Raw genomic sequence first — 17,200 nt, 5'->3', positions numbered from 1 at the left:
CATGGAGGTGAGTAAGTTATCAGGAAATTTTTATTCTGGAAGTGAACTAATCCTTTAAGGAATATTAGCATGTACTCTATTAGCGTATTATTGTATTGTATTTTTATTTAAAGAAATTAGTACTTTTATTCAGCGAGGATGCATTTAATTAATCAAGACATTTATAATGTTACAAAATGTTCTGTTGAACTTTCCAATTATTCATTTTTGCTATGTTTCTAAAGTAATCAGCAGATTAGAATGATTTCTTAAGGATCATGAGACACTTGAATAATGACTGCTGAAAATTCAGCATTGCATTACAGGAATAAATTATGCAAAAAATGTACTAAAATACAAAACAGTTATTTTAAATTGAGATTTCACAATATTACTGCTGAACTGCATTCTATCAAACAAATGCTGCCTTGGTGAGCATAACAAAATGTTGCTAATATATTTATTTTAATGGTATAATGCAGTGAAAATTTCACATTATCACATAGAGAAAACCAGCATCTTAGACCAAGACACAAACTGCAACAGAATTTATTAAAGGGGTCATCGAATGCAAAACTCACTTTTACATGTTATTTGAACATAAATGTGTGTAGGCAGTGTGTGTACACAAACACCCTATAATAATAAAAATCCACCCAGTAGTATTTTTTTATCTTTATAAGTAATATCCCCTTTTTCAAATCAAGCCATTCTCAGCATCTTGTCTATATGACATCACACAGACCCAGGCCACTCCCACAATAGTTGACTGACACGACTGTCTTACCTTAGATCCGCCCTGACTGAGCTGAGAACAGTCCAACCGCTATTGTTTCAATACCGGTGCATGGGAAGACGAGAATGTCTCCTAAGCGATTGAGGTGTTCTGTTGTTGGATGTAATAACGAACATAGTAGTCATCATTTACTCCCGACTGAAGACGCACAGGATTGATGTTACTTTTGTTTTTGAAGGAAATGCGCCCAGCGATCTACATACAGTAAAAGTGACCTAACTTCACCTACAGCATTAGTCAGTAGAAGGGTTTTTACACATCCTTGCAAATCGCCTTTCTTAATAATGTGCTAGCAAGTTTTGCAGCTAAAGTAAACATTATGTCTCACCACCCCATGGAAGAAATTCATTGGAATTTAAAGGCAAATGCAACAAAACGGCTCGCTCTGAAAAAGGCTGATTTTGACTAGGTAAAAAGGGTGGTTTTTACACTACCACTAAAAAATTTTTAACCAAAGTATGTTATACTTTTCATTAAGACCCTAAAGAATCATATACACTTGTGGAAAAGGGGCATCCAATGACCCCTTTGAGTAGTTTTCTTTATTAGACATTTTTAATGTCTTTAATTTGAAACACTCAAGTCAAAAAGCGTACAAGCACTGACAAAATGAGACAATAGAGCAGAATCATCTCTACAGAGCGATGCAGTGTTTTTGCCCTGTGGGCAAGAGTCAGGTCACGGGGCCCCGCACCACCAGCTAGCCATATGGGCATCAAGGCCTGCAGAAAACCAACCAGTCACCCAAGAAAAACATGGACGGCACTGCCAAAACCACAGCACTCCAGGGCACAGGACAGAAGAGTGGAGCCATTTTTCCTCGTGAAGGACTTAAATAAACACAAGCACTAAGTCAGACCTGAGAAAAGGAGGAATGCGAGTAAAAAAAAAAAAAAAGAAACAAGATCGAGTGGGGGGGATGAGGAGGGCGATCCACTGGCGGTCCGTAATGTCACAACACGGGGGTATTGAGTGGAGAGATACGGAAAGGCTGGTCTTGTGAAGGCGAAATCGATAACATGTTAAGCCTGTCCATCTGGAGAGGCTACTACAAACTACTATACACCACACACAGCCAGAGCCTCCAGAGCCAAAGCCACTGATGTGTGTGTATCTGTGTGACCAAGACAGAAACTGTTTGCATATGCAAGCCCGATGAAGTTAGCCCACTGGGCCACGTGTGTTTATGGTCACTGAGGTAGAAATGTCAATGTGCGCTGGCCGATTTCATGTTGCTTACAATATGCCCATGTTAGATTACCCATGCTGATGCAAATTGCCCATTTGCCTGTGTCTGTCTGTCTGTGTGAGCACTGTATGTAATTTTTGCATTCACTTTTGACTTACCATGAGCCCCGCCAGACACGTCATCCCTCCACCCAGCTCGCACACCGCGGAGCCCCTGTGAGACAGAGAGACACGGATGGGTCGGATGCGCCGTTTAGCATTAACATTGAAGCATATGAGTGTGAGAGTGAAGTTTTTCAGCTCAAATGAGACAAAAACAGGAGAATGAGAGAGATAAAGAAAGACAGAGAGAGAGCGAAAGAGAGAGATGGCTGTTGTGTCTTGACAATAACGCTAATTAACTTGCCCGTGTAGGGGGATGCCATTGATTGGAATGCAATTCCACTGGGCTCATTGATCTCAACCTTCCTCTCCCTCCTTCTCTCTGCATGCGAGCGGGTGTATATGTGTTTACAAAAGAAAGCGCAATTGTCCTTTTTTCTGCTGGAAATGTGGATTTGTGCTACAGCAGGAACGGGGAGTTAATTAAACGTACAGGATCAGTGTTCTGCTTTGATTCTGTACTGGACTGTAAGTACGTTGATGCATTACAGATGGTAATCCTGCAGTATTTTGATACGTATCGTATTAAATTCGGTGTGATACAATATACTGGTACTGTATAACATGGAATGTCACGGAATTTGCCAAATTTTGGGTAAATAAATCTAAAGAAGGTCAGTTCATTTAATTCAAAACGTGATATGGACTAGTCTCTGTGAATATTAAGCTGATCTGTGCGTCTTTGTGAATGAATGGCGCAGATGTGGGTTTTTGCTTACTATTTACAGTTTACTACGTACATACTGAAGCAAGCGTGACACGCTGTGTTTTAAACCTCTGATACCTTACTTTATGAGCATTTTATCGTTTCTTTTCAGAAATCATCATATCACGTACAAACAGAAACTTAAAGGTCTTTAAAGCAACCCGTCAAAATAAAAGTCTGGTTTAACTTGAAGAAACTGTGACATATATTACTCAATGTAATGATAGTACTACTAATAATAACACATTTTTTAATAAAACATTATTTTTTACCAGAAAACAAGTACCAAAAAAATAAATTAATAAAAATCACCAAAGAAGTAAATACACAAAACAGCATTTCTGGAAAAATAAAATAAAATAAAATAGAATAAAATACTTTTTTATAAATTAATTAATTAAAGACGCTTTTGATTATTACAATTTAATGAAAATGGAATCCAGAAAATTAAAAAAAAAAAAAAGGTAATAAAATAAAACTGAAACATTTATGTGTAAAATGTATTTCAATTTTTAATAATTGCAGTTTTAATGTTTAATATTTCAAATATTTAATCAATTCAAAGTTAAATAATAAGACATGCTTTTGATTCAGATTTTTTCATTTAACCATTATAACAGAGTCTAGAAAATTGAAACAGGGAAAGAAAAAAAAAACATAATCCAAACAATGAAAACGGAAAAAATGGAATTGGAAAAAAATAAAACTGATTTCATAGGGCACTAAATAAGTACAAAAGTAAATTAAAAACTGTTTAAAATTAAACATCATTCACTGATCAATTGATTTCGTATTGCTTTCTAAAATGTCTTATGAATTTAGACAATTTTATGCTTTCGGTAGTCAAAAACTCACCGCACAAAACACATTGACATCGAGGTCGGAACAAAAACGCTTATCCTTGTGGCAAGCAAACATATTTGCTAACATGTTAGCATCTTGCTAATTAGCCTATAGCTTCTACTGAAGAGTTTGACTCGACAAACCCTTATGAAAATTAACCATGGTTTAACCATGTATTGATTACCATTTGTATAACCACAGTTTTTCTACAAATACCACACTTAAACTATGGTTAGTGTAGTAAAACCATGGTTACACTTTTAAAAATAAAGCGATGCCACAGAAGAACCATTTTTGGTTCCACAAAGAACCATTCAGTCAAAGGTTCTTTAAAGAACCATCTCTTTCTTATCTTTTTATAATCTGAAAAACCTTCTTTCACCACAAACAATCTTTTGTGGAACAGAAAGGTTTTTCAAATATTAAAGGATCTTTACGGAACCACATTTAGACAAAAAAGTTCTTCAATGTGAAGCACCTTTATTTTTAAGAGTGTAATTTGAGGTTACCAAGGTTTAAATATAGCAACCTTCGGACAATATTTTCCCCATTGTTAAAAACGTTAATAAGCCTAATTGGCTATCCTATCTAAACACAGTTATGTTAATATTTGCATTTAGCAATTTTGCTTTTCTTTTTTCTCAGAACAAACCTGCCAATTTTGAGTCATACCGCAAGAGTTAACACACACGTACAGATACCCATTGTACATAGACCTACGGCACCCGAAAAGAATAATTCATATAAAAGGTAATTCATATAATTCTCACAGGAACGGAGGATTTACACAAAGACTATAATTTGCATAGAGTTCATTTGTGTTTGTCATACACAAAATATACAGTAGAGAGTCCTCGTAGATCAAAAGCAGCCCAGAGCCTGTCCTCACACACACACACACACACACAACGCCGGCAGCTTGACTTCATCATTTTGCCAGTCATTTCTGCGCTCCGTGACAACAGTCTCCATGTGTTTGTCTGCTCTCAGCCCGTGATCCGACACCTTCCATTGACAGAGAGACAGAGTGGAGGATGAAGAGAGAGCGATTGTTGTATGAGGGAGTGCAATTAAAAATTAATGCGCACAAAACTGCTAGTATGAGCCGCGGCGGGGACAAAGCCCCAGTGACAGGTAGCTATTTGGCTGTACATTGGGCTAGTGGAAAGAAAGGCAAAAAACCAGAGGGATGAAGAGAAGAGATGGGCGCTCTCTGTAAATTGACTTTTTTTTGTTCTGCTTTATCCTCCTCTTTTTCTCTTTTTGGTGAGTGCCTGATAACAGGTCTGGAAGATAGCGAGAGGGTGACAGTCCTTGATGACATACAGGAACAAGAGCACACGTCGACACACAGACACGCGCAAACACACTACACACACATACACATGCAAATTAACTTCAGTTTTTCATTTAGAGGTCTGAATATGCACAAAAGCGACACACATACCAAATCACAACAGATCACAGGTCTTAACATCCTCCGTACACACACACACACAGACTCCTACAGAAGCATTGGCCCAAGGGCGCAAAACCCTGCTCTGTCTCTATATGCCCAGTTGACCTTCAGCTTGCCGCTGTGTGATCGATAAGCCTCTCTTCCCTCTTCTGCCTCTTGAATGTAAAAACAGGAAATCAAAGGCTTGTGTACCGCCTTGAGTGCAAATCAAAAAGTGCCCCTTGCTTCTCTGTCATATGGCCAAAGTGAGAGAAAGAGAGAGAGAAAGAGAAGGGGGGCTCACGTAAACATGTGACGTTTCTTCAGGCAATAGTAGGCCATCACCTCTTCAGAAGGCCAGACACCTGAAAGAGAAAGAGAGAGCGGTCAGAAGAAGTGTATGAAGTGTGCTGGTACTTACTGGTGCGCCATACTGCCAAGTTTGTTTTAACTACACAGTTATCACATTAAATTTAGTTCACATTACAGCATAATCTGACCATGAATTGTCCATTTGAATATGACGTGGCTGTCATGTTTACACCACCAATCATGACATAAGATTTATCGTGATGTTTAGAAGTGGGAAATAGATTTGCATTAAAAGTGATCGTTTGGCAAACATACCATTCAAAAATGGGCTTTTTCAGGTAACACTTTACAATAACGTGTTATTTGTTAACATTAGATAATGTGTTAACTAACATGAGAAAACAATGAACAATAGATTTATTATACTGTTTATTACTCTTTGTTAATGTTAGTTCATTAAAATACAGTCGTTCATTGTTTGTTCATGTTAGTTTACAGTGCATTAACTAATGTTAACCTAACACAAGTTGTGATTTTAATAATGCATTAGTAAATGCTGAAATTAACATTAACTAAGATTAAAAATGCTGAAGTAATGTTCATTCTTAGTTCATATTAACTAATATTAACGAATGAACCTTATTGTAGTGTTACTGTTATTTTTGAAGGCTTAAAAATACTGTAAAAACAGTAATAATGTGAAATATTTTTGCAATTTAAATTTAGTTTCTGTTTTTTATAATAATTTATTCTTGTGATAGCAAAGCTGAATTTTCAACAGTTATTACTGCAGTGTTCATCATGACATTCATTATTATTCATCATTTTAATATGCTGATTTCTTGCTCAAGAAACATTTTTAATTATTATCAATCTTGAAAACAGTTGTACTGCTCAATATTTTTTGTGAAAGCTGATTTTTTTTTCAGGATTCTTTGATGAATTGTAAACTCAAAGAATAACATTTATTATTATTTATTATTATTAAAATACAAATATTTTGTAACATTATAAATGTTTTTACTTTTACTTTTGATCACTTCAATGCATGTTTACTCTCTCTGATCTCTCTCTATACATAATTGTCATTACATTTATTTTTAAATTAATTTTATTCATTAGTTTTAGCATTTTTGTTACTGTGTTAAATTGGTGAAATAATATAATAAATAACATTTTAATAAAATAAATAATTGTATATACATAAAAATATATATGTAAATCACTTTATAATAGGTGGCCTTAACTACTATGTACTTACATCAGAAAATAAGTGCAATGTACTTATTGTGTTCATATTTTATTGCAAAACACTTTTGCTGCTACTGAGGTGTGATACAGGTAAGTTTAGGAACAGATTTGGTGGTATGGGTGGGTGTAAGGGTGGGTTAAGGTGTAAGGGATGGATCAACAGTGTAATTATAAATGTAATTACAGATGTAATTATGCAAAATAAATATAAGTACAATGTAAAAACGTACACAATAAGTGCATTGTACCAAATTTATAATTTAAATGTAACAACATAGTATTCAAGGCCTCCTGACATAAAGTGTAGTATAACCATCACATTTTAGCTCACATTTCTTTGCATAACAGATGAAAGAGATACTTCAGTATATAGATGGGCAGATCACAAAAAATGGAAACTTACTATGATGAACATTATTCATCATGGAATGCAAGGATACATTAAATTCTTTACATACCACATGCAAGGACACTATAAGCCTACTTTGGTAACCTTCACATGATGCAACATAAAGACAGTGTCTCACTCTCTTTTACATTGGCGCTTTCTCTCTGTTCATGAAGAACGCTCCCTGCTCGCTACAGTTCGCTTCCAACACACACACACACACACACAAGATTCTGGCTACTTAGGCTTGTAAGCTGTGCACAGAGTGAGTGGGGGTCCAGCGAACGATTATCACAAGAAGCAGGCTGGTGGTCTTATCACCCACTGTCAGCCTCTGCTCCTTCTGCTAGCTCCAGCAAGAGCCATAAAGCTGCTATTGTCTCTCAGACACACACATACACACATGAAGCTGAGGAAAATAGTCATTTCAATAAACTTAGGCCCCTGAGCTGTCTGCCTTTGATGGGAGCTCTTACGTGTTTGGATTTGTGTGTGTAACTTTACTTTCGCTTGCAACGTATCTTCATGTATAAATTTGTGAAGTGTTTTAAAAGAAAAGAAGAAAGAAAACTGGTTTTGGTGTGCGAGCGCTTGGTCACTCCAAGAAACGCTTGTACCTTCCAGTAACCATTCTGTGAGGAAAAAAATGTGTTTAAATATATATATATATATATATATATAAATAACTGCGACTCGGGTGTAAAGATATAGTTCACTCTAAAATAAAAAAAAAATCTCTGTCACCCTCATGTCATTCCAAGCATTAAAATATCTTCTTTTATGCTCCAAAGAAGTCATCTAGGTATGCCGTTAATTAACAGATTTTAATGTCATCAAATAAACATGCCTTTAAAAAGACTGTTAACTTTTCATTCCCAGCATTATGCAACAAAGTACTTCTTAGGAGAACTTAATATCAATATTCACACAAATTGGCTACAAATACACATTTTAATTATCACAAGGTTGAAGGTAAAAGGGTTGACATTTTAAGAGCATCCCCTACTGATAAAAGTAGGGAATGTAGGATAAAACGATAAAAAGAGGAGACTTTAAATTGGTTAATGTCTGGAAAATGATGAAAAAATGTCATAATGACAGATTTTTGGATTTATGGAACAGAGTTGAAGTGCAACCAAAATTCAAGAGTTTTTAATAATACACAATGTTAATTAAAATAAAACTAAATAATAATAGTAATAATAATAATAGAGAGAGAGAGGGAAAAAAAGGCAAAATGCTAGCTTTTATTTTGCTAATTATGGATGAAATTGCAAAGAGGAGTTAAAAACGCATCATTATGACAAAAAAATTTTTTTTTTTAAAAATCAAATAAAATTACTGGATTTTTGTCAGAAGCGACATTTTGTATTTAAAAAATGTCTTTTTTCCTGCAAAGGAAAAGTTCATCAGCTATTCTGCTATCCTTACATTTTTTTTCACATAGGTGTGTGAAGGACACCAACATTGCCGTTTTGCACGATGACCCTGCTAATGTTTTGCTCAGTGCATACAAGAACGGCAGAAATACAGAGGGTTAGATAGAGAGGGTGAGAAAATGTGTGTGTGCGAGCGTCTGTAAGACAGAGTCGATATAATAAGCAGCTTATGACCTGCCTTTCAGGAAGGCCTGTTAAAGCCTGTCTCTCTCAACCTCTCTGCACCATCAGCTTGAGATTAACTCACCCAAGTAAGATTTAATAATGTCTATTGATAAAACGTCAACATATGCCTCTGCCATTAAAAGAAGGCAGCACCTGCTTGCTATTCCACTTGCTGATGAACCATCTGACATTTTGAGAGGCTAGTGTAAGATTTATCACATAAGGATTGCAGCTAGACAGAAAAAAAAAAAAAAAAAAAACGCAACTTATGACACTTAGAGGTCACAACAACAACTTCTAGGCTCATCCAGGAGGCCCACTGTAATCTCTGAAGTCACAGGCTCCTCTAATATGACTAATATGACTGGAAATTTAAAAATCCAATAACTGTGAGTTCGAATTAAGGCATAAATCTTATCGCTTTGAATTTTGATAAAACTAGATTTATGCTCAAGAAAAGTATAAAAGAGGCTTGCGGTGTCTTCATTTATTAACTGCTGCAGTGTTACATATATCAAAGAACAATTCTGGTGAAAGCGCTTGCGGTTTCTCAAATAAACCCTCGGAGTACAAATGGCTTAATGACATTCTCATAAGTTAGACGTTTTTAAAAATGACATTTGAAATGGATTGATTCAGCAATTGTACAAATGGTGAGATAACACAGGGGCTGCTTAATAAGGGCAGGAGTTTTTCTGCTTTTAGAGGTCTTTTCAATAATGATACGCTGAGATACAATTATGGCAATAGGTGGATTTCTTTCCCTACTCTCAGCTGAAGTACATCATGAAGAAATACACTATTCCGTTAAAACCGTTCCTTATTTTTATTCACTGTGTGCTAAAGAGTGAAAACACACTACTTTTGCAAATACAGTTGATGTGCAGAAAAATTGCTGTAACAAATCTTATGCAAAAAAAATGCTTGTAAAGCTGCTTTGAAACAGTGAAAAGCACTATACAAATAAACATAACTATGACTATGAAACACTGTTACACAACAATTATCTGATAATACATAACCATACTACTGTAATAAATTCCTGGAAGTATTCCATAAACATTTAAGGACAGTTTATTATTATTATTATTCCCAGGAATATAATAATATCAGCACACCTCAACATTCGGAAAACGTTTTTCAAGCATATTCAACGTGCATGTTTTTGTCATGATATCAATAATTTTCTTGTGTTGCCCATTTACTGATTTGCATGCTGCATGCAATGTTTTGATGAACATGTAAACATGCACTACCAATTATAAGTTTGGGGTCAGGATTTATTTATTTATTTGGCAAACATGCTCTAAATTGATCAAAAGTGAAAAAGCTATTTGAACTTTCTATTAATCAAAGAACACTGAAAAAAGTGTTTCACTGTTTCTGCAAAAATATTAAGAAATCAAGCACCAAATCAGCATAATAAAAGGATTTCTGACAGATCATGTGACACTAAAGACTGGATCTTTACATTTTAAAATATATTCAAATAGAAAGCACTTAGTTTAAATTGTAATATTTTACAATATAACTGTTTTACTCTATCAAATAAATGCAGGCTTGGTGGGCAAAATAGACTTTCACGAACATAAAAAAAAGTCCTAAACTTCTGAATGGCAGTTTAAGCACGCTTAGTATTGACATGGCCACAAAGAGGCAAACAAAAAGTCTAAAACTTGAATTTAAACTATAAAATTATAGCCATAAAACAGACTAGTGTATGTAAAGGTGTGAGTTTTATTTTGGCCAGGAGTCAAGATGCACTTGAGGAAATGATGAAGCCATGAGGTGATAGCAGATAAAAGCTCTTCCTGGGGATAATGCAATCACTTCTCACCTTCAATTACCAAATGAGACACAGAGCCGTCTTTGCTACACTCTTTACCTCTGTTTACTTATCTTCAAACCTTTGTACTTTCTTTTTCTCTTCTTTCCTCAGATTTGATGTGAAACCCAAGTGCAATTAAACAAAAATGTAGATACACCGCATAAAACAGCAGCTCACTATGCTAGACTAATAGCGTATTATGCCTTTTTTTGCAAGATGTAATATTGGTCTTGGGTGTCCCAAGAATGTGTCTGTAAAGTGTCAACTCAAAATACCCAACAGATCATTTATTATATAATTTTGAAAATGCCTATTTTGAGTGGAAGCAGAAGCACGCCGTTTTCATGCATGTCTCTTTAAATGCAAATAAGCTTCTGCTCCCCGACCCCTTTCCAGAACAGGACTGTGCCTTTACAGCTCACACCTTGGATGCTCTGCTAAAAAACAAAAAAAGCAGCTGTCACACGGCATGCGAGTACTAAACTAGCTCTCTTTCTTGTCTTGTTGCGCTTAAACTGTCAAATACACAAGTTTATGTTAAAAACATGTCTGTGAAGGTAAACAACTGGGAAAGAAATCACATGTTTATATTAGATCTGTGTGGCAGCAGCGTAATACAGTAAATAAATCCACTGTTCTCTTGTCTCCTCTGAGGCTAGGACTCCAAATAGTGTTTGAAATGCTTGCAGAAAAAGGCTTACCAAAACAAAGTTACTGGGTTGTCCTTTTTCACATTTTTTGGGTTGGTAGATGTAACGAGGACCCAATTATAGCACTTTAAAAAGGCTGATTTTCATAATATGTCACCTTTAAAGTTGCAGTGTCTTAAAGTTGTTAGGATTAGAAAGGGCTAGAAAAGAGTCCATATTTTTTGCTCTTTTCTAGTGGCAAAGAAACTTCCCACTATCACTCTGCAGTTGTGGTACTCCTGCAAGCAGCCTATGTGTAGGTGAACTCTTAACCTTTTGAACTTTGGAAAAGTGCAGCGCCTGGCTAATCCCGGTGGAAATGCCAGACACTAATCATATGAGCCGGGATGAGACGCACAGATGCCGTCCGGCACTTACTTGCGTACACGCTATAGCCACAGTGCTCTGGAGCGGCTTGTTTGCTTGCATATGTACGTAGAGACCCTCAACGTCATGGGTTTAAACAGAACAATGAACAAGACAAACAATCAGCTTACCACACCACTTTATGAGCTGTTAGATGCTGAGGTCACAGATTAACATGCCATCAGCTTTAGCCAAAAATATATGAATCAATCATGATATTACAAATCTAAGATACAGGAAAGAGAAACAAAAAAAGAGAGAAAGTTGTGCGTTCCCGCTCCCTTTCAGGAGGTGGGGCGGCCCTGAGCTTTCTCCAGATGATCTCCACATTACCGCCGGCCTCTGATAATTCCTAAGCCTCCTCCATTTCAGATCCAATAACGGATAAGAGCGCATTTCAGCATGATCAACTGCAATCTGTTCCCTCACACCGCTACTTTACTCCAACTCAGGATTACTGAACACACACTCACTCACTCACTCACTCTCACACGTACACTCACAGACAACCAAAGTCACTGTGTGATGTCTCAGAAAGGATGAGGAAAGTTGGGGTTTGAAGTAATCAGAGGTGCAATCTTGTTTCCAACATGGAGTACAGTCCCTGCAAGAGTTCAACAAATGGGTGTAGAAACCAATCATGGCTGTTTAAGACTCTGGGCCATATTACAGAAACTTCCCACAATACACATTTCAGAAAAGTAATGTTCTAATTGAGATCTTAATCTGTATGGTTACTAAACAGATATTATACAGATATGATTCTGAGTTACAAAGGGTGTCGCGTGTCAGAGATGGGCACTTTGTTGATTATAAAAATACACAGCAATTTTGTTTTGATGCGCAATGCTAGGACATGTCCACTACAGAGCGCAACAGTGCCCACTCATTATTTCAGTGTTCTTCTCCCAGATTTTTTTTTTTCCATGGGGATTTTTTTTATTTATTTATTTTTTTTAAGGTTTTTATGAAGAGCTACAAGGTGAATCACACCATTACAAACTTTGATTTGAAGCAAAAAAGTATTTGAAAATCTGACTGTGTACTTTAATGAGAAAGAACTTCTTATGAGGGATCATAAAAGACAAGCAAATAAAAATTATTTATTATATAAACTTTTAGGTATTTTATATCCATCAGTTGATGTCAAAAGTTTGCACCCCCCTTTCAGAATCATTAAAAATGTTAATTATACTGACCTCAACATCCTCATATCTCAGTATGTCTGAAGAAAATGAATGGGATTTTTAGTTCTGAAACACACTGTTACTGTATGTTGTTTACAGTAGCGAAATGATCTTGAGACATGCTTCCTTTGAGTTTCCTTGAAGGAAAGTGGTTTAAGAGCAGAAAACACAAAGCATTGTAAGAAACTTTGTTTAGCACACCGTTATCTCTGTGTCTCCGGAGCATCTGTGTCAGCATGTGATTTTACTGTTATTAAACTGAGGAGCCAACTTTCACCTGAGCATGTGGACATTATTGTTTTTCTCAGCATTAACATGTGAAAAAACAAACACGATAAACACTTTGGCAACTCGAGTGTTCTGTACTGTAATTGCCACCGTCTGCTTTTGTTGTTTTGTTTTTGTTTTTTTTTAACATGTCTTCAACTAAAACAAAATCTTGAAACAAATGTGCAGACGTTTGGGATCAGTAAGATTTACTTTTTGCATTTATTTGATCAAAAATCCATTAAAAAAAATAAAATAAAAAAAACAGTAATACCGTGAAATATTATTGCAGTTTACAATAATGGTTTTCAGTCTTCAATGTCACATGATCCTTTAGAGATCATTCTAATATGTGTTATTATCAATCAGAAGCAGATAGTGGTGAAGTTTTTTTTACTCTGCTTTAAAAGTACTTTTCAAGTGTCTGTACTTTATCAGTGTTTTTCTTTATAAAACTTTACTTCACAACATTCCAAAGCATAATACTGCACTTTTTACTCATATTCATATTAAATATCATTTAATATGTTTCATATTAAATATAATTTAATAATTAATTACATTAGAAATCTAGTACTTTCTTACTTTTACTCATGTAAAAGTAATTCAAAGATTTACTTAATTACAAGAAATTACTACATTTTGAATGTTCTTAAAGGAGAAGTCCACTTCCAGAACAACAATATACAGATAATTTACTCACCCCTTTGTCATCCAAGATGTTCTTGTCTTTCTTTCTTCAGTCATAAAGAAATTATGTTTTTTGAGGAAAACATTTCAGGATTTTTCTCCATATAATGGACTGCTACGGTGCCCCAAGTGTGAACTTCCAAAAGGCAGTTTAAATGCAGCTTCAAACGATCCCAAATGCGGTTGTAAACGATCCCAGCCAAGGAAGAAGGGTCTTCTCTAGTGAAACGATCGGTTATTTTCATAAAAATATTTTAATGTCAAACACTCATCTTGTCTTACTCTCCCTGAACTGTGTATTCTGGCTCAAGACAGTCAGGATATGTTGAAAAACTCAGACAATATTTTCTCCCTCAACTTAAAAATCGTCCTATATCGCTGTTTTACCTTTTTTGTTAATGGTGTTTGATCTTCTTCGCATGTTCACTTTGCAAAGACTGGGTCGGAACTTGAGCTAGAATACACAGAGTTCAGGGAGAGTAAGACAATTATTTTTTTAATGAAAATAACCAATCGTTTCGCTAGATAAGACCATTCTTCCTCGGCTGGGATCGTTTACAACTGTTTATAACTGATCGCTTGAAGCCGCATTTAACTGTTCACACTCGGGGCACCATAGCAGTCCATTATATGGAGAAAATTCCTGAAATGTTTTCCTCAAAAAAACTATTTCTTTACGACTGAAGAAAGAAAGACATGATCATCTTGGATGACAAGGGGGTGAGTGCATTATCTGTAAATTGTTGTTCTGGAAGTGGACTTCTCCTTTAAGTATTAAAGGTTTAAAACAAAAACAACTTTTATTTATGAAATGTAGTGTAGTAAAAAGTACAGTATTATGCTTTGGAATGCAGTGAAGTAAAAGTTTTCCAAAGAAAAACACTCTGATAAAGAATAGATCATTTTTAAATGAACTTGAGTAAAGTAAAAATACTTCACTACTGTCCACTTCTGTTATCAGTGTTGGAACTGTTGTGCTGCTTAATATTTTTTTGTAACCTGTGATTCTTTTTTCAGGAATTTTTGATGAATAAAAAGTTATAAAGAACAGAATTTGTTCAAAATAGAAATCTTTTCTAACAATAAAAGTCTTTGCTATCACTTACTGATCAATTTAACACATCCTTGGTTAAATGTATTGACCACAAACTTTTAAATAGAATGTTACAAAAGATTTCTATTTTAAATAAATTCTGTTCTTTTTAACTTTTTATTTATTAAACAATCTTGAAAAAAGTATAACAGGTTTCAACAAAATATTAAGCTGCAATGTTTTCAACATTGATAATAAATTAGCATATCAGAATGATTTGTGAAGGATCATGTGACACTGAAGACTGGAGTAATGATGCTGAAAATTAAGCACTGCATCACAGGAATAAATTACATTTTTAGATGTATTCACATAGAAAATGGTTATTTTACATTTAAGTAATATTTCACAATATTACAGTTTTTTTCTGGATTTTTGATCAAATAAATGCAGCCTTGATGAGCATAAGAAACTTACTGATCCCAAACATTTTTAAATGGCATAATGTAACATTGTAAAACACTTTTCATCATAAATTCAGATATGGCACGTCGTTTAAAGAAATAAATATTTGAATAATTATTTTTTTATGAGCTCAAACATTTGAATACAGTATTTTTTTTAAATGCCCATCCTTAACTTCAACCCGAGTCCTCATGATCACAACAGTCTTGCTGTGATGTCTCTTTACATCACTGCACTCACACGTCAGCTGTCTTATAATGGCTTTATACATGATCACACTTAAAATGTATTACTGTCAGTCTTTTGTTTTTCTTAAATGGAAGCGTTACATAATGTGAAGCTGTTTTCACACTGATCCCAGACCTATTAGTCATCCTGTTATGAATAACCTTTGGATTTGCATCCATCAAGCTTCCAAAAACAAAGTTTGAATTGAATTTTGAGCTAAAATAACTACATCACTATAGTTACTGTCTTCATACCATGATGTATTTGGACATGCCGCCTACCCCTAAAATACTCGGTTCACATTCGACAAGCTTAATCTTTTACAACGCAAACCCACACAGGCATTCATTCAGACACACACACACACACCCCTCAGCAATTTTCAGCGAACACACCGAGCAACAAAAAAGGAAGCCTCTAACCACACAGCTCCAGCACACCGAAATGACAGAATACAGGGGAAAAAAGCCTTTCCGTCTTGCCCAGCTGCGCACACGAGTGTGTTTTCAAAGCCGCAACACTGTGCCTCGGGTAGATAAGGCCGCCCTCCTCTCTTGGTAAACAACTTTTTTGGATTAGGGGTGGCGGCGTATAATGAGGGGAGAAGAGCCATCGCTGCATTGTCACCGGCGTGCGCGGGGGCCGGGGCAACTCTTTGCTCTGCTATTTATCCGGTGGCCTGATAGCTTACTTATCTGTGAGAGAAAATGCCAAAGCTGGCGGAATCTCATCTTCGCAGCGGCGCGGCGCTGACGGCAGACTAATAGATATATCAGCACGCGGGTGCGGGGCTAAGCCGGTCAGATGAGCGGGTGCAGGCCGCAGCTGATTGATTAGCATAGGCTGGAACGGCGCGGGCCGTTGACAACCCCAGATTACAGCCGCCGTGCAAGCCTAAATTGCTTACTTCTCTCTGCTGCACCGTGGAACAGGGGCCCGCCAAATTACAGCCCTGTCACCTGAACAAGGTCTATTTGGGGAATGTTAATGCATATAAACAATTAAAGCGAGAGGGAGAGAAATGATAGGGATGAATAGAGAAAGAAGTAGAGGGGAAGAGTTAGATGAGGGAAAAAAGAGGGGTGAAGAGACGGGTGATGAGATATTGCAAACGCACTCGCTGACAAAATAGCTCTCCTAGGCGCAGACCTTTCCTTTGTGAGAAATGAATTGTTTTAGTGCATGCGGGTAATTACCTCTGAACGCATTGCCATTTTTTTTTTTTTTTTTAGGTTTTTGCCATAGCTTATACATATATATCTTTACATTTTGGCACTTTTATTCTGATGGTGCACAAGACTTTTATTTTGAAAATGCTGAGGATGGCAATGCTGGTGTTGTGCCCAATTCTGACCCCCGCCAGATTACTACCCCCCTAGTATTGGTAGCTTTAGGGTTAGGTGTGGGGAAGGGGTTAGGATTAGGGGTGGGGTTAGGATTAGGCAATCAGGTAGCAATTTCAATGAGAGGGGGTAATAATTTGGTGGGGGTCGAAAATGGGCACAACACCGGAACACATTAATTTACTGTTTATGTTTAATGGCGACAGATTTTAATCCTTGAATGTAAAATTTGCTGTGTTATATGGAGTTTGCCACTATGTCCTATTTATGTCATATTAATTAGGTGCTAAATGTAAATTTAGTGCTTACTTGTCTTTATTGGTTTTTATGAATTTTTGTTCATTTTTTTAAAAAATCTTCATTTGTGAAAAATAGTGTAACAGAAGTTTTTTTTGATCAATTTCAAAACAGTTTTTTTGTCTTTATATTTAATTTTA

At 35.9% G+C, this 17,200-nt stretch overlaps 1 protein-coding gene across 1 annotated transcript in view; it reads right to left on the bottom strand.

Annotated features, from left to right (window-relative positions):
- Nucleotides 1-17,200, bottom strand: part of camkmt (calmodulin-lysine N-methyltransferase) — a 136,343-nt gene that overhangs the window by 37,643 nt on the left and 81,500 nt on the right. The window contains exons 4-5 of the mRNA XM_051126799.1: nucleotides 5,417-5,477; nucleotides 2,123-2,177 (exon numbers count right to left, since the gene is read on the bottom strand). Of these exons, the coding sequence (XP_050982756.1) occupies nucleotides 2,123-2,177; nucleotides 5,417-5,477 (116 nt within the window). The remainder of the gene's footprint in view (nucleotides 1-2,122; nucleotides 2,178-5,416; nucleotides 5,478-17,200) is intronic.

The sequence above is a fragment of the Labeo rohita genome, chromosome 13 (genome assembly GCF_022985175.1).
Source record: "Labeo rohita strain BAU-BD-2019 chromosome 13, IGBB_LRoh.1.0, whole genome shotgun sequence".
NCBI lineage: Eukaryota > Metazoa > Chordata > Actinopteri > Cypriniformes > Cyprinidae > Labeo > Labeo rohita.
The sequence above is the reverse complement of the archived record's forward strand: the minus strand, read 5'-3'. Positions and strand labels throughout refer to the sequence as shown.